The sequence below is a fragment of the Crotalus tigris genome, unplaced genomic scaffold, assembly GCF_016545835.1.
Source record: "Crotalus tigris isolate CLP2741 ecotype Arizona unplaced genomic scaffold, ASM1654583v1 scf7180000017666.27876245, whole genome shotgun sequence".
NCBI classification, from domain to species: Eukaryota; Metazoa; Chordata; class Lepidosauria; order Squamata; family Viperidae; genus Crotalus; species Crotalus tigris.
Genome location: NW_024096551.1, coordinates 3,113,204 through 3,136,582, shown reverse-complemented (window position 1 = coordinate 3,136,582; position 23,379 = coordinate 3,113,204). Strand labels below are relative to the sequence as shown.

Below are 23,379 nucleotides of genomic sequence, written 5' to 3'. Positions count from 1 at the left end.
TATTCAACTTTCTATTACTGAGTTTGTCTTATTTGTAGCTTTTCCGCAATATAGTACCCTCATAATTTTAGAAAAGAGGAATTGCAGGTTTTTATAGAAAGTCTGTTAAGAAGTAATTCTTTTAATGCCTGGCTGTGTCAAAGGCATTCAGGAAAGAGTTAGATCTATGCTATAAAATAAGATCTACTGGCTAAAAGCTGCACAATTTGCTTGGTTGCTTGATTTAGTGGTTTCTGTGAAATTAGCCAGTATGTTTTATAGACTAGTGTTCAAAGCTTAATCATTCACGGTGATTTACCCAAGTAAATCATGGTTTAACATATGTAAACACTACCATTAAATAATATTGCAATAACTGTAGTCTCTTAATGTGCATTAGTCCTTGTTTTATTTTACATTATCTCCTACTCTTGGTTATGTATGGCCACATTTCTTATGTAAGTAATTGTCATGCTTATTATACATATCTTAGATTCATGTCTGAAGTATAATTTCCTGAAAAAGTTTGAAGAGGTTTTGATAATAGGAATTGTCATAATCTGAAAATGGAATTCTTTATGAAAACATTTGAACAAACAGCTTTGTAGCAAGAAACACAACTGCAAAACTGTGTTGTTTTTATTTTGGAACATGCAAATACAATCCATGCATCTGCCATTTTGAAAAAAAACTTTTCATTTCATAGCAGATAAACCCAAAGATATTCTGGCTATCAACTTCCAATAAATGTTTCAAAATGCTTTATAGTGTAAAGATAATAAGAAATTTAGCAAAATTTCAACAAACCAGTATAAAAAACAGATACAGATAACTTTTCATTTCAAGATAACATGCTGTAATGTAAAGAGTAATAATGTTATTTGTTTTTTCATAAAAAGTCTTCAACAATACAATGGCTTAATTTTTACTTATAAGCCTTTAGGCTACACATGCAAAAATAAAAGGGGAGATTTATTTAAAAATCACAAAAACGTGCTATTTTTGTTTTAAATACGATAGTTATAAATAGTATTATTTCTGGACTCTGTCAAGTATGTAGGGAAGTTCATGGAGCTAGTGTCCTGGAAGACTCATATTCTGACATACATTTTGGTTTAATTGCTTTCCCATTATAATAGTCGACCACTTGATTTGGAACTTCAGCCAAAACACTTTTTGCTAATGCAGCTGGGGATGCCTGCAAGAAATAGCAGAAAATAATGTATGTTACTTCAGTTCTAATTGTTACAACATTTTTTTATAACTGACAGTGCTGAGTTTGTAACTCTCTGTAGCACTCGTTTCTTATGTTTATATCTCAACTTTCTTTTATAAGCTCAAAATGGTACTTAGGTAGAAGGGAGGGTATTATTTTATCCATATAGCAATCCTGTGAGTTGGAGTGAATTGACTGACTTCTCATTCAAAACCAATCTCTTAGTCACTATTTTGCACTAGCTAATGAAAGATGTTTTACTTTATCTAGTCATCACTTCTGAAAAACAAACAAACATTAAACTAAGTATAACATAGCATTTATCCAGAAAGAAAACAAATCTGCCCTCTTCCTCCAAATAATTAGATTGGGACACCCTGAGATATATTAATAGAGAAAAATGTCATTGCAAGTGAGTGAACACAAATTTGAGTGAAAATAATAACATAGTGTACATTTTTGAGTGGTATTATATATTACATGACTTCTACTCACTCACTCCCATACTCCAAAATATCACACATGATGACATGGTATAATGTAATATCTGTATGTTTCTTCTTTGAGACTTAAGGAAATGTTGGCTGTAAATACTATTCTGTGGTTAGATTCTGTGTTTACCTTCCTGCGACACTAATGAGCACCAGGATCCAAATTTAGCTCCTACAGCTAATGCAATGTATATATGGTAGTTATCTGAGTACAGTGATCCAATTCCTAAAAGAGGATTTGAATTTTGTAGGAAAATCTGAATACTCAATATGTTGACAAATCTAAATGTAGAATGAAACTAGTCGTGAACTATCTCCTGGTGGTCAATATATATTGATTGATAGCTTGAAGACTTTAGCATATTTGTTTGGACTAGTGGTTAAGGCACCACACTAGAAACTAGGGGACTGTGAATTCTGGTTCTGCCTTAGGTATGGAATCTGCCTGGGCAACTTTGAGTCAGTTGCTGTCTCTCAGACCAACTCACCTCACAGAGTTGTTGTTGTGGGGAAAATAGGGGAAGAAAAGACTATTAGGTATGTTTGCTATCTTGAGTTATTTATAAAAGTAATAAAGGTAGGATAAAAATATTTTCTTAAAAAATATTTGTTTAGGAAGAATGACTGAACTTGATGGAATGTGTCACAGAGCAAGCCTTTTTCTAGATGAGTTCAGATTTATAGTAAATATGTCTCTGAATTTGTGAATGTATGCATATACACAGACATATGGACACAGATATGAGATACACACACAAATAACTCTATATATTTACATGAATGTACACAAATATATAAATTTCTTTTTCTATTCGGGTTTTCGCCCGGGTAAAATTGGAAGTGTCTTGGCGACGTTTCGACGAAGTCTCATTCGTCATCTTCAGGCTGGTGCTTTCAGCTTCGTGCTCCTAGAAGCAATGTGTGGTTGTAGCTGTTTCTTCCTTTTAACTGCCAGTGGGAGTATGAACTGATTGGGTATCAGTTTGCTTCCTGTATGGATTGCAGGGGTTTAAAGTGGCTTCTTGCTTCTAGGAGCAATGTGTGATCGTAGATGTTTCTTCCTTTTAACTGCTAGTTAAGTAGTGCTGTCTGTTCCTCTTTGGGTAAGTTGCTTTTGGGTGGCTTACTGGTGCAGAAGATGTTGGTGATTTTGAGTCTGATTCTGTTAGCATCATCGGGGTTGATTTTGGTCAGGCTGGTTTCAACTCCGCATTTAATGGTTTCAGTAGGGATGTGTTTGGGAGTGACTGCAAAGTTGAATCTTTTGGAAAGGACAGTGGTTTCGGCTTTGGTGACGATCCTATCTGAGATGTTATGCACTGTTTGTTTCATGTGTGTATGTGAGGGAGGAGGGGTTTGTTTCTGGCGTTCTTGTAGTCTTCGGAGTTTGTTGGTGTGTGTGTCTGTCTTGAGGGTGGTCTGTGTTTTGGCTCTCCAGACAGTGAGTTGTTTGGATTTGTCCCAAAGTGCAGGTGGATCTTGTTGCTGAGTTTGAGGTGAAGTATGAGGAGATCTTTGTTGATTCGATCTAGGAGGAATCTTTTTGTGTGAAGTTCATTTCTGATTAGTGCCAATGCTGTTCTTTTCAAGATGCGTTTGGTGGCTGCAGAGTTGGAGTGGAATTTCAATTGGAAACATGTGGGGATTAAATTTTGATCTTGGCAGTTGCTTAAGAATGCGAGGTCACATAAAATGGAAGCTCTTTGGACTTCAAGTTTTTCATAGGTCCTGGTCAGGTGGTGGATTTCCTCCCTGTAGAGGTACGATATTTGTTTTCTGAGGTTTTCGCGGGTGTTTGTATGTAGGTCTTTGGTTATTCGGGTTTTCTCCTGTGTCAAATTGGAAGTGTCTTGGTGATGTTTCGATCCTCACCAAAGCCGAAACCAATGTCCTTTCCAAAGGATTCAACTTTGCAGTCGCTCCCAAACACATCCCCACTGAAACTATTATATGCGGAGTTGAAATCAGCCTGACCAAAAATCAACCCTGACAACGCTAACAGAATCAGACTTGAAATCACCAACATCCTCTGAACCAGCAAGCCACCCAAAAGCAACTTAAATCAGCCTGAAAGACAACGCTAACAGAATCAGAAAATCACCAACATCCTCTGAACCAGCAAGCCACCCAAAAGCAACTTAACCAAAGAGGAACAAACAGCATTACTTAACCTGAAAGAAGACACCAGCAAAATAATCCTACCAGCAGACAAGGGCAATGCCACGGTGGTTATGAACATATCTGACTACCAAACCAAATTAACCAACCTACTCCAAGACTCCACATGCAAACCCCTAAACACAGATCCCACCACCTACCTGGAAAAAACCACCAGATCAAAAATAAAAGCCTCCCCCATTAGTGAAGAGATCCAGCAAAGAATCATTCCCAGAGAGAAATCATCCAGATGCCCTAAGCTCTATGGTCTCCCCAAGATACACAAAGAAGGAACCCCACTTAGACCCATAGTCACCTCCATAGGCTCACCTCTACAAAATCTAGCCAAATTTCTCGCCAAACAACTACAGCCCTATGCAGAATCCATCACCTCACACGTAAAAAACTCATTCCATTTCATAGAGATCATAAAGAAACAAAACTTACAGCCCAATGACCTACTTGTGAGCTTCGCTGTCATATCCCTCTTCACCCAAGTGCCAATCGAGGAAGCCTTGACAGCTATCCAAAACAAATATAACCTCCCCAAACACATCCTAGATCTGACCAACCATTGCCTATCCAACACATCTATAACAGACAAAAATACAAACAAATAGAAGGAGCACCCATGGGATCACCCCTCTCACCTTGCATTGCAAACCTCTACATGGAACACTTTGAAACCCAAGCTCTAGAAAAATCTGATCACAAACCCAAACTCTGGCTCAGATACGTAGACGACACCTTCATAATCTGGCCACATGGGAAAGAAAAACTGGACAACTTCCTCACACACCTCAACAGCCTACACCCCAAAATACAGTTCACCATGGAAACAGAAGCTAATAACCAACTTCCCTTCCTGGATGTCTTAGTCTACAAGAAATCCAATGGCTCCCTAGGACACACCATCTACCAGAAGAAAACACACACAAACTGCTATCTGCACGCTCTCTCATACCACCACCCAGCATAGATCAATTCTGTTGGAATATTCATGAACAGGAAGAGTCTTGTGGTAACTCAGTCAGCCAATTGGAAGAAAGTGCTACTGAGTCTGTGCAAAATTAGTATTGAGTTAGGAGCTGGATTTCCAGTCTCAAAGTTTTGTCTCTGATCTGTCTCTGTAAGAAGTCTTCATTAAGCTATGTTGCTGTAAAGAAGAATGTATGGTAATGTAAACATTTTGATATAAAGAAGTTATTTTGAATCAGTTAAATGTAGTCAACTGTGAGAGCTCAAAGCACGAAGCTGAAAACACCAGCCTGAAGATGACGAATGGGACTTCGTCGCAACGTCACCAAGACACTTCCAATTTTACGCGGGAGAAAACCTGAACAACCAAAGACACACACACACACACACACACACACACACACACGTATGTATGTATGTATGTGTGTGTGTGTGTGTGTGTGTATATATATATATATATATATATATATATATATACATACATACATACATACATACATACATACATATATATCTTCTTATCCCATTAACCACCTTCTGCAAGTAGCATCCCATTGAGACTCCAGGCCAACCAGCAAAACGATGTTTTAAGGCCCGTCCAGAAGGGCCATGAGGGTGGGAGCAGATCTTACCTCTGACAATTTTCCACATGACAGGGGCCACAATGAAAAAGCCTCATCTACTCATTCCCACCAACTAAAATTTCTTAACAGACAGGGTATGTAGAAGGCCCCTTCCACTGGACCAAGTAGGGTGGGCTAATCCCATTGGGGCAAGATGATAAGATAGGCAACTTGTACGATTTTTTTTGAGATTTGTGTTAGTAACAATTAAATTGATAAGATCAAGAAACTGGTCAGTGTCCGGGATATTTTTTTGCTTTTTTCTGTTTAATTTTTCTTTTAGAGAAAAGAATTGACTCTTGTATTAATATCAGGATGGTATTCTTTTTGTAGTAGATTTAATAATATCAAGATAGATTACATTTTTAAAAGTTTGAACCATGATTTTTATGTTCATGTTATATTGTTATTTTAACTAGCACATGTTTCATCTTATTGTGACATTAGTAGCATCTTCCATTGCCAGAATTGTAATTCTGTAATACCCTGATCAAAACTTTGAGTGTTACAGTTTCCTCTTTGCCATATTAATCATCATTCTATAATATTTTCATTGCCTTATGTTTCTATATTCTAATAGTGACTTTTTGAGATTTTTGAAAAAAATTATACATTTACTTTATTAAACAAGTATTATTGTGTAAATACACCTGATTTACATTTAACTGATTTATTTAGAAGAAGCAACTACAGGTTCTGTAATCTACATTTTAAAAATTATTTATATCTGCACTTAATAAGGCCTTTTTCTCTTACAAGGCTCAAATTTCATGTTTAGCTAAGAATATCAAGAAATTGTTTACATATGTTATGTCAGATAAAAATAACACAGTGCAAGAAATGCATATATTTAAATATACAAGCATTTAACATACACTTCAGTAAAAATCACCCTTGAATTTCTATCTGAATTATGTGTGAACATTATTTGATAGGTATAATATTTATGGATGGAATCCCTGAACTAAGAAATAATGCCTTATCAAAAAGAATATGATTGAAACAAATCTTACATGTTTGAAGTTTCTGAATGGCACAAATTGAACAATGTCTCGTAGTACTGGTTCTCCCTTGGGAGACCGCAGGATGCCATCGTCCCCATCAAGCATCTGCATGTCACTGAAATCAGCATTTCCGACTCCAACAATGATGACCGACATGGGGAGGTGAGAGGCATGGACAATGGCTTCACGTGTGTCAGCCATGTCTGTGATGACCCCATCCGTCAGAATCAACAAGATGAAATATTGCTAAAGTGTAGAAAGGGAACATCAGCATTTGAATGTATTTCTGAGAATTGTTACTAAAAATAGTGCTGCTAAGATTCTCTGGCAATTACATGCTGCAACTAGTTTTATGGCACTTTTCACTGATGATGACTGGAGATAGAAAGTTAAATCAGATCAAATAAGATATAATAAACTTATTCTATGGATAACAGTAAGATATGCTTCCTTGGGAAGATATAACCATTCATGTAGATAGGGCTCATTATAATATAATAAGCCCCATTGTGATTTAACTGGCTTTGCCTCATATTGTTTGAATCAGCAACTATTTGCTAATTCATGGTATATAGTATGCATGTTGTGTGAACCTACTATAACTCAATGACAACAATATAAAATAGTATAATAAAACATCTGTTTTTAAATTATATATATAATAATATAGCAATAGCTCTTAAACTTAGATACCACTTCATAGTGCTTTATAGCCCTCTCTAAGTGTTTTACAAAGTCAGCATGTTACCCCCAACAATCTAGGTCCTCATTTTACTGACCTTGGAAGGATGAAAGGCTTGAGCTTGGTGAGAATTGAACTGCCAAATTGCTGGCAGCTGGCAATCAGCAGAAGTAGCTTGCAGTACTGCATTCTAATCAGTGCTTTTATATCATCAATAATTTACAATAATATCATCAGTACCTCTTTTATATGATACAGAAAGCTAGGATATAGTTAGGGTTCACATAACATGCACATCACCATTATGCATTTGATTGTAGTTAAACATAGCTAACTTAACTATAATTTGTACTCATGAATGGGTAAGTAGATATTTTATAACTAGTACCAAATTTAGCTAACAATGCCTTAAAAACTTGTTTTGTTTTTTTATATATTTTTGGAAATGGTTACTCTTATGACCATTTTCAACAATGAAAACCATCACAAGTAAAAAACACAGAATGGATCCCAGTTGAAAGAGTGAGGGAAATTATCTGCTTTTTATGTTTGAACTGCCCAGTGGCTGAGGGTTAAAGTGTGTCAAAGAGGGTTAAAATATATCAATATGTATCTACACTGATATTTTCTGCTCTCAGAAGGAATGATTTCATAAAATAGTTTGCTATCTTTGATGATCCTTACCGATGCCTCCTTGGTGTTTGTTTCTTCTGATGCTGATTTAGCCACCTTTTGGATGATGGGAGCAATGTTGGTTGGTCCATAAAGCTGAAGCTTTGGGAGACAATTCTGATATGCTTCCACAACCCCTTGAATCCCTTGTAAAATGACAAGATGAAGAAAAAATAGGGATGAAAGCAAGGACTGAGCAAATTCCTTGGGAAGGACGGCATCACCTCAAGTTTTCCTCCAAGTGAAGTTGTTTTAAACAATTCATGCAATCTTATTTGTGAAAGTGATCAGCTAGACAGCCTGTTTAATCTTCTCAGCCATGATTCTGAAATAGTTGAAAGAAAGCGACTCTCCCCACTGACCTGACCTCATTTATATGATATGTAATATATAATTCATGAACTCTTCCTTGCCATCAGTATTTAACTGTGCATTTTATAGATATTAACTATCCCAAATATTAAAAGCCTTTGCAAATATGATTACTTTACATGCCATGGAAGCTTTTTATAATAATGCAAACATCAAAACATGTTATAATTTTAGAAATTTATAGTGATTCATTATTAGATAGAAATTACCTGGTACATTTTATTCTCTCTCATTGTCCTTAGTAATTTTGGACTAAGCCATTATATGGTCTTTTTAAAGATCTGCATTTTATCAAGAAATTTGAAAATGAAATCTTGGAATAAGATCTATATCTTGAATAAGAAATATTTGTCATGGTTCATTGCTGCTGCTGCTGCTGCTATTGACATAATTCTTTTCAAAGAGAGCTATGTATAAAATCATCTTTTTTAGAAAAGCAATCTACTAAAGCAATCAATTATAAAACAAATTCCCATAAACTAAATAATTAAACTGTAGGTCAACAACAAATTAAAACAAGAGTTTAGCAACAAACTTGTTCTAAGGTCAACAAGACTACAAATTATTGAATTTCTATTCTCATTTAATATGTAATCTTTTCTGGATTCTCTGAATGATTCACATTTAAAAATATGAAAATAATACCTATACAGGAATTTGTCTTAATAGTGAGTCCAACTATTGAAGGTCCAATCACCTTCAGTTCTGCAGGGAGATATCATTCCCAGCTATACCACATTGATCCTGGGAAGTTCTGTGTGAACTGCATTACAATTAACATTTCTCATAACACCCTTTCACTGAATATGAGCTCTAAGAAGGCAAGCATACAAAGGATACTGAATATAAGATCAATACTGCATATGCACAGTGCTGGAAAAATGAGAATATACCATCAGAGGAAGAAGTAATAAGAAAAATTGGACTGTGCTAAGATGGACAAATTAACAAAAGAGATAAAAGAAAAGCAAGACACAGAGTATTATATAGTATGGAACAAGGTGTATGTCTGGTTGGAGACTAGAAATAATAGAGGAGAATAAATATGGAAAGGTCAAAAGTGAAAATATGTGTACTCATGAAGGAAGAAAAATGTAAATAAGAAATAATGGGGCTATAAGGACAAATATTTAAAGAAGAATAAGGGGGAAATGTAAATATTAGATTACCGTTATGTAATTGCTGTAAAAAAAAGGAGGTATATATATTGTGTGTATGTGTGTTATGTGTTGCTTTGTTCTGTTTTGTCTTGTTGGTTAAAAATAAAAATTAAAAAAAAGATCAATACTGCTCAGATACATAGATTGAAATAAGCAGTTTGGGGTTAACAATTAAGGAAAAGTACAGTAAACACCTGAGCTGCATTACATTGTTTGCTGTGGAAAAAAAGCTGGTTACCTGCACATTCTGGATTATCTTCATTAAAGTTGATTGCAAAATCATGAGATACCTGTGGACAAAGCCACCCCCCCCAAGAATTAGATTCATTTTTGCTCTAAAAATAATTCTTGTTTCTTATTGGCAAGTGGAGAATTCAAATTAGTTTCCTTTTAGAGATGAAAGGGTTTTCAAAATTGCAGGTTTTGTGTGGTGCATTAGGGAAGAGTATTTACACAATTCAAGTCAAGAGTATTTTCTAATGTAGAAGAAACAAGAGTGGGAAAACATTCAGTCAATTCATATCCAAATGTGAACTTACCTAATTTTGCATTTTCCAACCATTATATGAATCAAAATTTAGTTACATTCAAATTTGCAGTTCTTCAAATTCTGTACTACAGTTTCTAATAATAATAATATTAAAGCATGTAAATTAGAGAAAAATATTTTGGTATATATTGCAAAAAGCTACATATGCCCATGAAAATAACGCACAAGCACTTTATTGGAGAAACTAGCTGAAAAATGTTTATAATACCAAGGAAAGCATTTTGCTAAAAAGTTGAATTAATGTTTATAAAACCATCCTGAAAATTGCTATAAACCTTACAGCCAAATTTTCAGTAACTGCAAACAATAATAATCAAAATTAATATCTTTACACTGAATTGACCTATCCATTAAATTCAATCTAGGAAAAGCTGCTGCTGCTGATTTAGTAAAGTGAAGGAGAAGCACTATAATGTTCAATGATGCCTTCTATTTTATGTCCTTTCTGATATCAGGTTGGTATTTACCTTATTGACATTTGGAAAATTGATTGAAACAGAATTTTTTTGAAGGGCATAATTAGGCAGGCCATTTTTATCTCTTGCTGTTCTAGGTGATTTGAAACTGTTTTTACATATGAAACTTTTTTTTACATATGATATGATACATACATTTATTATGCTAACCACAGGAAATCTTTGGTGATTATGTAGCAATGAATGAATCAATATATAAATACATGTTTTTTTTTAAATTTAGGCTGGAAATTTAGGTCAAACATAAGCTATAATAACTAATATACTAAATATTAGTATAATATTTATACTCCAGAAAGTAGAATGCTCTTCTACACATTCATTAAAGAAATGCATCTTTCTTATCTAATGTTATATAGATCAGTGGTGCGCAGACCCTTGTGGGGTTACAATGTTGTCATCAGTAAGTCCATAAAGGCTTGAAGAATTGAGTTAAGTCTTGGGGATCCATGGTCATGGTCCATGACCACAAAAGGATTTAAAAGGGGCTGAGATAGGTAATTTAAATACTTTAATGCAGAGGTATATAATGTGATGGATTAGTTTATATTATCATATAGCTAAGACATGCTCTTTGATGAAGGGAATCATGAAGAGCAGGTAGAAGAGCACATGTTAAAGTGTTAGAAAAAAAAACTCACATTGATTCTCCTATATAGAATAAAGGGGAAGGAAGGAAAGATATGAAAAGTTCTATTACTATAGCTTATTTCAATAAAACAAAGTTTTAGTCTTCATGTGGAGTCATGCTTCTAATCTGGCCTATTTTGTATGGCTAACTATTTATGAAGTCTCTAATCTGTATTTCATTCACAAGATTTTTTTCAATTAAAAATTAATAAAAGGTGACATATTGCAAAGCAACACCTTTCTACAATCTGACTTCTGGGCCGACAAAAAAATAAAATAAAAATGATGCATGATTGGAATTCATTGAGATATCATACAGAACTTTGGGAGCCCTGAGTGGATGGCTGGAACAACACATATATCACCCTTCTCCCAAATATACTCAGTTATCCACACACTTTTTCTTTTCATTGGAGCCATTTATATCTCTTTGTCTCAAATATTGTCTGCATGAGGACCTGTTAATTTTACTCAATATGGCCTCCATTTTTCTTTTCATCCCTACTACTTGGAACTTATTCTTTAGTCACAAAACATGGTCATCTTTGTTCAGAGACCTTGACAAAACAAAATTCTTCTCAAAGATTATTTTAATTCCAGCCCTCTAAAGCTCTGATAACCATCCAAAATATCAACTGTACTATATGCTAAAAATAAAACTGGTCACAACAGGCAGAGAAATTGAATAGTATGGTAAACTTTCTCATGTGGTAACATTATGTGGAAAGCCTTAAAGGCCTTAAAATTATCTTTGTTGGTTTGGAATTCAGAATTATGCATAACCTGAGCTGAAAGCCCCCAAGCTGTAAATCATGCAGATGAATCTAAAATTGCCTCTCCTCTGTATTCCTTCCTGCCAGTCACACCATTGCTTCCCTCTCCTTAACTTATACATTATGCTAGAGACATCAAGAAAATGAGGAAGATTCACCTGTTCACCTACTTTATAGTCCGGAGGTATCCTGGCTCCAAACCCATACACTGGGAACATTTTATCACTGAAATTAAGATAGACAAAGATTGTTGATCTTTGTTATACTGGTCTCATTTCATTTTTCTCCCTACACTAAATTCACAAATAAATTACAAGGCAAAAAAAAGTTATAAAAGAGAAAGGACCCACTACATATCATTACGTTGATTTGGCTTATCTTAACTTGCAAATATAATTTTTTAGTTCGATTTTTGCCTCTCCTTTGATAACTAGGAAACTATTATGGCAGTTAAGGTCTATTCCTTTAAAAAAAATCAAATAGGCCTTTGAGCTGAACCTGACTTCTGCTGATGGCACCTAGATTTCTTAGAAGTGTTACGGAAGTAATTGGCTGTTGCTTTTTTGGGTTTTTCTTTACTTCCCACTTCATTTAGCAGTCCTAGAATTCCCAGTCAATTCCAATACTAACTGAGGCTTTTCATGTTAGTTAACTAGATGTCATCTAATAATGTACCCTTTAAGTTAAGCTATTTGTCTAAAGTATTTGAAGGCAGAAATCTTTGACCTGTTAGATTGCATTTAATGATATGATTCTGCTGAAAACTGATTAATTTGCAATTTACTTTGAATGTTTTTAACTTCAAAGTATGTGTTAAATTGTAGCCATAACATTTTTAATAAAATAAGTTTGTACAACTGCTTCTCTTCACCATTTAGCAGCATCAAAATATTTTGTATTTTAGCAGCATTTATAGCAATATAAATGTATAAATATAAATATATACATTTATATTGCTGTATACTGTACATATACACGTATACAGCAATGTACATGCTATTTGTTGTGTATTGATGGTAAATCTTGGGAATCTGTGCTAACATCTTATAATTAGCCTTTATATCTATAATGATACCCATACCCACATCTACCTCTATCTCAGACATGTCAAACTCGTGACGTCACATGATGTCATGCAACATATCAGGACAATTTTGCTATTGCCGGCAATGGGGTGGGCGTGGCTTCCATGTGATGTGTCTGGCCCGTGAGCCGGAAGTTTGACACCCTGCTATCTATATCAAAAAGTGAGCAGGCAATTAATTTTATGCAAATTATCCTATTGTTGCCACCTCTTGAATAAATGCTGATTTTAAAATATTTCAATGCTATAAGAAGCTCTTAACACCTGGCTTTCCCCCCAGGAATTGGAAGGGGATGGGGGGGGCAGTATTTGGCCCATCTTGATTATTTTGGTTGTCTTAGATGCAATATGTTTTAGGATTTTTGTTTGTTTGTTTCTTGGGCTTTTTTATTTTAATTTTTTGAAGTTATTGTCATATTAGTTTTTATCTTGCATGCTTCTCTGAGTTGCATGTGATTAGGCAGTTATATAAATTGATTGATAGATTAAATAAATAAACATATGTCAAGTACAGATGTTGATTGCTTAATTTTACATAATTTGTATGTCTCTAGAAGCCCTACAAACCTAGAGTAAGATGACATAATTGCTGCATGATAAGATTATTTTAAAAGAAATGTTGCTCTTTAAAAAAAAGAAATTAAAATATATGGACCTACTTTAATCACTGCTCCATCAGTTTTGTCCTTAAAAAATAAAACAAATTGCTGCTTAATGCCTTGGGGAAGCTGAACTTGCTTACTAGCAGGAAATGTGTGCTTATAATTGAGCATTAAGTATGTGAAAATAGAAAACACAAATGTGTTACCTACAAAAGGAATAATTAATGAACACGGGGAATATACTTGTGCCCTAACATTAATTTCTAAAAGGTATTTCCTAATGAATTATCCAACAAATACTATACCCATAAATTTATCTGATTAATAGTAAGACAAGTACTGCTGACACAGGAATGCCTGCCTCCCCTATTTATTAAATGAGTCTCAAATGTGCAAGCTAATCACAAAATACATTATCAACACATTTTTATCCATGAATATAAAGCAAGGAATAAATGAGGGATTGAGAATAAGAAACAGTATAGTTGCATTCCCATAAAATGGTAAACTAGAATTCAACATCTGCATCTACTTGCCATTTATGAACACAGACAGCCTGAGTGCCCTTAGCTATATTAAGATTGTCCATGTTCTGTGATAAATTAAAATATATATTTTACATGTCAGCATCTAAAATGTTTATGAATATCCAGCAACTTCACAGCAGATAAGGAAATTGGGAAAAATTTGTTAGAAGGCCAATAATCTGTTAGCAATAGCACTAGCAATTAGACATATACCTCTTCACATTGCTTTACAGCTCTCTCTAAGCAATTTACAGAGTCAGCATACTATCCCCAACAACCTGGGTCCTCATTTTACTGATCTCGGAAGGATGGAAGGCTGAGTCAGCCTTAAGCCAGTGAGAATCAAACTGTTGAACTATGGTAGCCGGCAGTCAGCAGAAGTAGCCTGCAGTACTGCATTCTAACCACTGCACCATTACAGCTCATAATACAAGTTTGCTGTTTGCATTTTTGCCCTACTGATCTACAGAGTAATAAATATCAAACCAATAGCAATCAGATGCAAAAGTCCACCTAAAACTTTACTAGAGAGTATTCAGTCTCCAAAAGCAGAAGCTGAAACTGAATACCTGTCTCCAATGTGCACAACAGCGGTCATGGCTCCTTTAAGATAAGATAGGTGTTGCTCCTTCAAGGCTGCCATGTGCTCCAAAGCACTTGTTGACGAATGAATCTGCAATGTTGCATAGCCTTAATTAAATATTAGTTAAAATCCCAGGTCCATATTTTGTTATATTATGGAAGAAGACCACTTAATATAAAGCAGATTCAAACAGGTGTAATAAATAGTAAAACTATGCAGCCTTTCAGATTCAAGCAGAAAAAAGGTGCTTTGCAGCATTCTTGGGATAAATATGTCCCCTATATGTAATCCTTCCAGGCAGCTGTACTTTTCCTCAGACTAGAAGACATGCATGCTGATGCATACCTACACAATTATTTTATCATAATTTGGGGCATTTGAAAAGAATGAAAAAGTGCAGTTTTAAAAATTAAACACCAATTTCCAAATGGAAATTCATTCACATGGGTGCCAAGGAAAGGAAGCGTAAGGGGAGCAACTCATGTCATATGATTCACAAAGACATTGTGCAAATGATGTGACTGATGTAATTTGCATTAGCTATAGACTTCATGATAAGCAGGATGTCATTGTAGCTTATTTATTTTACTGAATGTTTTTCTCAACTCCTCTTTTTTAGCTCAGATTACCTAGATTTTAGATCACTTACTCTAAAGATAATATATATATTTAAAGTGGCTATCTCCTGAAAATTAGTAACGTGCTCAGTCTCAGTAAAATTATGACAAATCATGTTGCAGCCCATTTTGGAGGCAAATATAGAAAAATTAGGGGCTAGCAATAGTTTCATGGCTCATAAAAGGTGACCTGTGAGCCATGGATTGGTTATCCTTGCCATACATTATATAATTTGGAATGAAAGGCAAGATAGACACAGTACCTAGGATTAGGTCAAATTATAAATTAAAATTAAAATCACAAGTTGCAAAAAAAAGGGAAACATAATGATTCCCAGGAATGTACATACTCATGAGTAAACAGAAAATTCCAGCCACCCTTCTGTGCTCATCCTGACTCATTCTAGTAACCTTAAACTTTGCTTAATGGATTGTAGATTGGAGAAGTTGTCTATTGATTAAATATTCAGTTCCTACAACTATATTAAGAAATGATATTATATGATTTTGTGGACAAAGGGTTGAGTGATGGTCTCTGATTATAATCAATTCTTTTCAAAGTCTTTAGCTGTCAGATACATAAGTGTTCCCACTCTGGAGATTTTATTCTAATTTTCAGAAGTTTCATTCTAGCAGTAGTCAACTCAAGTCCTTCACTTATCTTTGAAAGGCAACCTGATGATGATAATGATGATGATGATAATAATAATAATAATAATAATAATAATAATAATAATAATAATAATAATAAAGTTGGAAAGGACCTTAGAGGTCATCGAGTCCAACCCCCTGCTCAGGCAGGAAACCCTACACCATTTTGGACAAATGGCTGTCCAGCCTCTTCTTAAAAACTTCTAGTGTTGGAGCATTCACCGCTTCTGGAGGCAGGTTGTTCCACTAATTACATGGAAGACACCAAAAAAATGCCTCAAGAATAAATCAGAAGCAAAAGTAGTAACAGTTGTCAAGGTACTTATTGTCAGTGTGGTATTTCTATCTATCCTATGCAGTGGTGGGATTCAGCCGGTTTCCACTGGTAGCTAATTTTTTGTTGCCCAAGCCCAGAATGGACTTCCGGAAGTGGCATCCATACAGAGAAACAGTTGTTCACATATTTGAATCCCACCACTGTATTCATGATACTTCATATGACAGACATTATATTTCAAGCGAATCAAAGAAATGTTACTACTTTACAGAGAAGACAGTTATATCCAAATTATAATATTACACATAACACAGATTTACCCAAGAAATAACATGCAATTTTACTTTATCACTATATAACATTTGCAAATTAAGTGTTTAATAAAAAGTCTTGGAATAGCCAATACTAAAGGCTTAGAACTGTTTTAATCTTTAGTTTGAATTACTTTTCAATAATTATGTGAGTCATAATTCAAAATAAGGCTAAAATGAATGTTATGCCAGATCAGACATATGTATGTACATTTTACATTTTATTGTTGGTGTAGCAATGGAAGCTGTGGGAGCTATTTGAAAATATGCACGTCCATGTTTAAGGAAATAGATGATGTTCAGAGTACAAATTTCTAAACAACATTTATGAAGTTTTAGGGATTTCTAATCAAGATCTCACTAAGTAGTATTTATCAAAACACTGTATGTACTGTAGTGCAATTATGCTATGATGCTTGTTCTTTTTTAGTGCAATAGAATTAGAATTGCTATACAACTATCAATATTACTTGATAGATATTTAGAAATTACTCTGAAAAAACATAATTTTTCACCTGTCATAGTCTTGGCAGATTTCCCCAACAGCAACTAGTGCCTTCAAGTATTCATTTGGTTGATATGGATGGATGTAGTGGAGAGAACAGCTGTTCCGAGGATCACCATTTGAGGCTGTAAAATCTATAGCTACCTAGAAAAGAAAAACAAAAATACATCTTGACTTACAACAGTTCATTTAGTAACAGCTCGACATTATATTGACATTGAAAAAAGTGACTTATGACCATTTTTCACACTTATGACTCATATTTATGATGGTTGCAGTGTCTTTGGGGTTGTGTGACCACCTATTGTGACCTTCTGACAAAGGGGAAATAAGATTTGCTTAACAACTGTGTTACCAACTTAACAAGTGCAGTGATTCACTTAACAGCTGCGGTAAGAAAGATTGTAAAGTGAAGAAAAAAAATCACTTAACAACCATCTTGCTTAACAACCAAAATTTTGGGTTCAATTGTGATCGTAAGTCAAAGACTCCCTGTACTTCGTGGCATCATCTCCTAACACAATCAATGTTAAAATATGAAACAATTTCAAAATATGAAACAAGAGTTTATTGTACAACACATCTATTTTGTGCTACATTTCCTAACCAATTCTTGGTTATGAAACCAACTCCTTTATAATGTGCTGCATTTAGCAACATTGAACATAAGAATTGCTTCTTATATTATAGAAACATATATTTTTATCTAGCCTCTCCAGAAAAATGCTTAGGCAGCTTACAAGAAAAAAAAGCAAACCCATCACCTACCAAATGAAAAACAATTTACAATATAATAACCGTTAAAACTTATTTATCCAACACACATTTTAAAGTGGTGATAACTAAAAGCTAAGTAATTGAGATGATATAAAGAACAGAAATCATGGTCTTTTCATCCTCATTTAAGTGCTTTTCAGTTAGATCATAATATTTCTGTACTACATTGAATATTTCAGATTTTCTTTTCTCTCTATTGTAGCTTATGCTGTAAAACTCTTTGGCCATGGAATAACACAATCAATATTGTGTAACACAACCTTCCCTAAGAGAACAAGTGTGAAATTAAGTGAGATCTTCATGTCAGCCAGCATTAGTTCGTAATAGACAGGTAGAAGTCCTAAACAAACAAACAAACAAATTTCATGTATTAGTTAGATTTATATTTCAGCTTTCCTCCAAAAGCTCAAAGATATATATATGTGTCTATATATTAATTAACCATTTGTCCACTTTATCTAACAACTGGGCTTGCAAAAACTCTAAGTCAGTTTTATCTATCTCTTTGCTACCATTTAAAGGACACTTGGAGCTTTGCTGCCCACATATGACATTTTACTTTCCAGATTTCTTATGAGAAAACAAACTTGTGGGAGAAAAGTGTTTGTGGTGGGGATGGTTTTAGAGATTTGTTGAGTATTCATATAACATTACTATTTATTATTATTAGTGGGAAATGAACAGTTATAAACAATGCCCTTTCTGCTTATATTGTTCTTAGGAATTTTGATGGACCTCTAAAGTACAGGATGCATTTGGATTCATGCTCAGATAAAGTTTACACACACAGAGTTATTAATATAGAAATTCATTTTTGTTTTCTCACAAATCATTTTGACTTTAACAGCTAATAAAGGAGGAGAAACAGTCTTTCTTCAGCTATGGTTGAACTGTTGGGAACTGAATATTATATCTCTAAATCTGATACTAAAAAGGTTTTTCCTCTGATTATTTTAAGTTCTTGCTAACGACCTGGTTATTTACTTAGGACTTTCTTTTTAAAAACAAAAAACAAATTTTATTGGTTTTTTGATTCTTAGAACAAAGTGCTTAAGACACACCTTGGTGCTGGGGTAATCAAACATCTAGAAATAAAACCATTTATGAATAACTCAAATCAATACATTAAATATTCCCTCTCTATTTCCCACAATTAACCTAATATATTTAAGATAATCCATTTCTAATTTAAATTTCTAAAAATCCTAAACCTGTTTTAGAACTTTGTGAATTTACAATTAACATAATCAACACTGCGAAACCAACTGAAAAATCAAAGAGAGGACAAATTATTGAGGCCAGGAAAATCACATGATCTCTATTGAGTATAGTACTCAAAAAGTACTATTACAAAAGGCCAAGAAGCATTTTGAACCCTTACCTCAACTTAAGACATATCTGATATTGGAAGCTAATTTTCCAAGCAACGTGCAAGTACATTTATAGTAAACATAATTTAACACAATTGTGCTTTTTTACTATTTTAATCAAACTTATGGCAGTGGAATAAATGTAATGCTTTTTCCAGTACGTTCATTTGTCTGATTATAAGTCTGAAGCACTGAGAGCTTAATCAAATATCTCACTCTCAGGTGCTCTATCTAGAATACAATCATAGCAAAACAAAATATTCTCTACTGTATGTATACATTTAAACTCCAGAAATCTCAGATTGTCATGTTTATTTCCTTCTCAATGCTTAATTATTATTTTGATTATTATAAAACTAAACTCTGGTATTGGACTTCTCATCTCCAAATTATTTTATAAGCTAATTAACAGCTAGGAGAACCAGAAGGCAAACTCAAATTACAGTAATAGTAGTAATAATGGTGCAGATTTAAAAAACTGGCTGCAAAAATATTCAATATCACTACATAGTAGGTATATCATGGTAAGTTATAGTTGTAAAATGCAATTATACTCATACAACATGGAGAAAAATTACAATCTAAGTTCCAGGAAGGTCTTTCTGCATAAATTTTCCACAAAATTCTGTTATTGAAAAGATTCACCTTTTTACCCTTGTATTTCTTGCTTATGCTATGTATCTTTTTCCTAAAAACTTCAAATTTCTAAAGTTACAAATAACACAGGGTATAGATTTTGGATTCCTATTGGAATCAAATATAGGACAAATATTACTCTGGTACAAAAGGAACATCTCCTTTTGTTACTCAGACCCTTGAGCTCGTTTTAAGATGCTACTTCTATTTTAAAGAATGCATTGAAGCTAGTCCATTTCTACTGGAATTATTATTATTCAATATTTAGGAAGTTTCCTTTGTACTTGGGATAACATTCCTAAAGGTGGTTTCTATGATAGTACCGTATTTATTTTCCAACTTTATTCTGCATGATAACTTTGCAAGACCTGTTTCTACCAAATCAAAGAAGATTAAGGTGGCTTTAACATAATTTTTCCAAATCATTTCTATATTAGGCTTTATGTATTTTTCATCTCTTCTTCCCTTTATCTATGTAAAACTAATGCTTAATTGTTTTGAGGATAACTCTATCCTCAAAACAATTATAACTTTTAAATCTTGTATAATCTTGGCTGGTAAAAAATTTAAAGCCAAGAGATTTGTGCAGAATAGTTTGAAACTTTCTGTATTTACACATACCAAAATTTTGATTTTCCATCAAAATACCATTATGCAGCTGATAGTATTTATACAGTTTTATAAATAAGGTATCAGGAACTGTTCTCCCCTCCCAAACCGGCTATGCTTCCTCATCTTGGAATGCAGGAAAGCTCTTAGGAGGAATGAATAAAAAATGCTGGGAGTGTCTGTCAAGTGTGTATACTCCCAGCAGGGCCACCCAAAGCACAGTCACCTTCGCTGTGCAGCTAAAGCAGGCAGGAATCTATATTCGATATCAGTGATTTAGGAAGATATTGAAGGCAGAAGATCATTTTAGTGATAAGAGCAAAGGAATAATTTCATACTACGTGGGATGGTATATCACTCCTGTATTTTAACAAGAAAACAATATAAAATATTAAATGATACAGTGTGTGATAATGGACCCCTCTGGCTGGACAGAACTCAAAATACTACTGAAGATCTTTTGGAATACTAATGATGTTTATGATGCAAAGTCTTTGGAATGTGCAATTGCCATCTAGAAAAAGAAAATCTAAGGCTGTAAATTCAGATTTACAGAACATAAGAAACATGAACGTGCTCAACATAGTGAAAAGTGCAATTAACATTAGGCATCAGCAAATTGAGATGACTGGAACTGGGCAGTTTCAGTCAGATGATCAGACTGTTTCTACTCAGGACAAGAAAAATAAAAAAGGAATAGCATTAAGGATGAATGTGGAAAGAGATTGCCACAGGTAAGAAACAAAAGAAAGCAAATGAGATTCAGAACAAACCATGGAGGTTGCCAAGAGCAGAAGAAGAGCAAAGGTGCATAAAGGCAAACATAGCAGGGAGTTTGTCAAATAATTTCAAATAGCTATTAGAACAGACAAAAAGCAGCATTATAACATCTGTAAAGGGATTGAAGATGGAAACAGATATTTAAAAAAACCAAGAAGAGTTTTTCAAAAGAAGTTAGTAGAGCAACCCTTGAAAACTTTGGAAATGATATTAAAATGCTGTGATATCTCTATACCCACAAAGATCAGAATTGTGCAAGCCATGGTATTTCCAGTGACATTTTATGGAAGAGAACATTTGACTTTTAAAGAAGCAAGATAGGAAGAGTACTGATGCTTTTGGACTGGGTGTTGGAGAAGACTCCTGAGAATACCATGGATAGCCAAGAAAATGAACTGATGGATCATTTAAAAAAATCAATCCATAATATTGAGTCACAAATGACCAGGCTCAAAATTATTATAACTTGGACACATTATGCAGTGACCTAGTTCTTTTGAGAAGTCTATATTGTGGGGGAAAGTGGGAAGAAAGAGAAGATGATCAACAGCAAGATGGTTGAACTCAGTTACAAAAGTGATTGGGGGCACTTTGAAAGATCTGAAGAAAAAAATCGGGGAAAGATGCTTCTGGATAAAATCTATGTGGTTGCATAAATAGCACAATCAATCAATCAACGAAAAAGGAACTGGGAGAAAGAAAAAATATGTTCAGTGGAAGGGAAAAAAATCTCATGGAAATGCAGCAAAACTGCCTATTTCTGGGAGAAAGGGGATATTCTTTTAGATGTAGAATATAAACTCAGCTGTTGTATGAATTGAATAACTCAACTATTTTTGTATAAAAGTATTTAAAATTCTTTCATTGAAAAAACTGAAAGTACAGTTTAAAATTTGTCTATATGTAATGGAAATGTAGAAAATATTTGAATGAAATATCTCAATATTATGTTACGATCTTCAGCTGGGTTCTTTAACTATTCCACTTTAAATTCTCAAAGGAACAATCAGTCATGTGATATTGATGATTTTCATATTTGTAATATGAAGAACATATTTTTCCATTCCTATGGATTTTGATGTAAAGAATCTGAGACATTTTGATAGAGCACAAAATTTATTGGGATAAACACCTTTGGCTATAAAACAAACCTAGGCAATGTAAATTATTCGCATATAGAATATATTGACTTTTAAAAGTGCTGTAATCTGAATGCGACTCTGTATTTTTAAAAGACAATTATCCATATAATATGAACTAGAAATCCCAGTTCCTTTGATGGGAGTGAATAAGGAGGGCCATCTGAAATTGTCTTTAGTGCTATTAAATTTATATTTTCAAAAAGCGGGTAATAGCAATAGGATTTCAAACCTACAACATATTTTAAAATCATCATCCATGTTCTGGTCAGATTTATGGGAACCTCACTTTTCTCCTGAGTAGAATTAGCAACTGTTTTCTTGATAACATTTCTATTTGACTCAGGTGAGCTAACTGAAAATCTGCCCTATAAATTTCATTACCTTAACAGTAGGGTAAGCTGTGGGATTATTTTTTCTTTTCTTATCAGTGTTGCTAATACAATGCTGTAGAATCATTTAGACAGTCATTTTTTTTTTAAAAAAATAAAGCTTTCACTTCAAAGTGACCATAGAGTCTTAAAAATGGTTTTGAAAAAACAAGCATTTGCTTGTATTTATCAGATACATTACTTCTAGCATGATATGCTTACAAAGGCGCATCTTCAGAAGACCCAATTTGATGCTACAAAAGCTCTCATTAGCTCTTCAAATTAGCAGGTACATCATACTATAGCTTTTTGTTCACAAACCCATGCTTAGCAACTTGGCTCCCTCCCCTATCAAACAGCCTTTCAGATCACAGCTGCATTGTACTGTCTGCCCCCTGCTTGAACTCATTGAAGACGTAATTAATTTGAAAACAAAAAGAGAGTGGGCTGACTTGCAAAGAACTTCAGAATTCTGCACCTGTTTCTGCAGAAATACTGCCAGTGTAAAATGTAGTTCTCAATTTGGTATCAGAATTCTTGTGAATTATCGTTCCTCTGTTTTCTTGTCTGGAGATTGCCACAAATGTTGTAATCATTATTGTATGTGTATATATGTATATGTGTATGTATGTGTGTATATATATATATATATATATATATATATATATATATATATATATATATATAGACACATACATACAGTACATACACACACACACACACACACACACACACACAAAAGAAAAAACGAACACCAGGATATAATAAACCAGCCTG

The 23,379-nt window shown here is 34.0% G+C and overlaps 1 protein-coding gene across 6 annotated transcripts in view; it reads right to left on the bottom strand.

The window, feature by feature from the left end:
- Positions 1-580: 580 nt before the first annotated feature.
- The window catches only part of CPNE4 (copine 4), a 241,192-nt gene continuing 218,393 nt past the window's right edge, over positions 581-23,379 (bottom strand). For 5 of the 6 annotated variants that reach the window (XM_039336215.1, XM_039336212.1, XM_039336213.1 and 2 more), the window contains 6 exons: positions 16,931-17,064; positions 11,922-11,988; positions 9,573-9,624; positions 7,815-7,948; positions 6,458-6,694; positions 581-1,177 (listed from right to left, as the gene is read on the bottom strand). In XM_039336215.1, coding sequence (XP_039192149.1) covers positions 1,046-1,177; positions 6,458-6,694; positions 7,815-7,948; positions 9,573-9,624; positions 11,922-11,988; positions 16,931-17,064 — 756 coding nt within the window. In that variant the 3' untranslated portion in view covers positions 581-1,045. The remainder of the gene's footprint in view (positions 1,178-6,457; positions 6,695-7,814; positions 7,949-9,572; positions 9,625-11,921; positions 11,989-16,930; positions 17,065-23,379) is intronic. The other variant, XM_039336214.1, reaches the window with a different exon arrangement.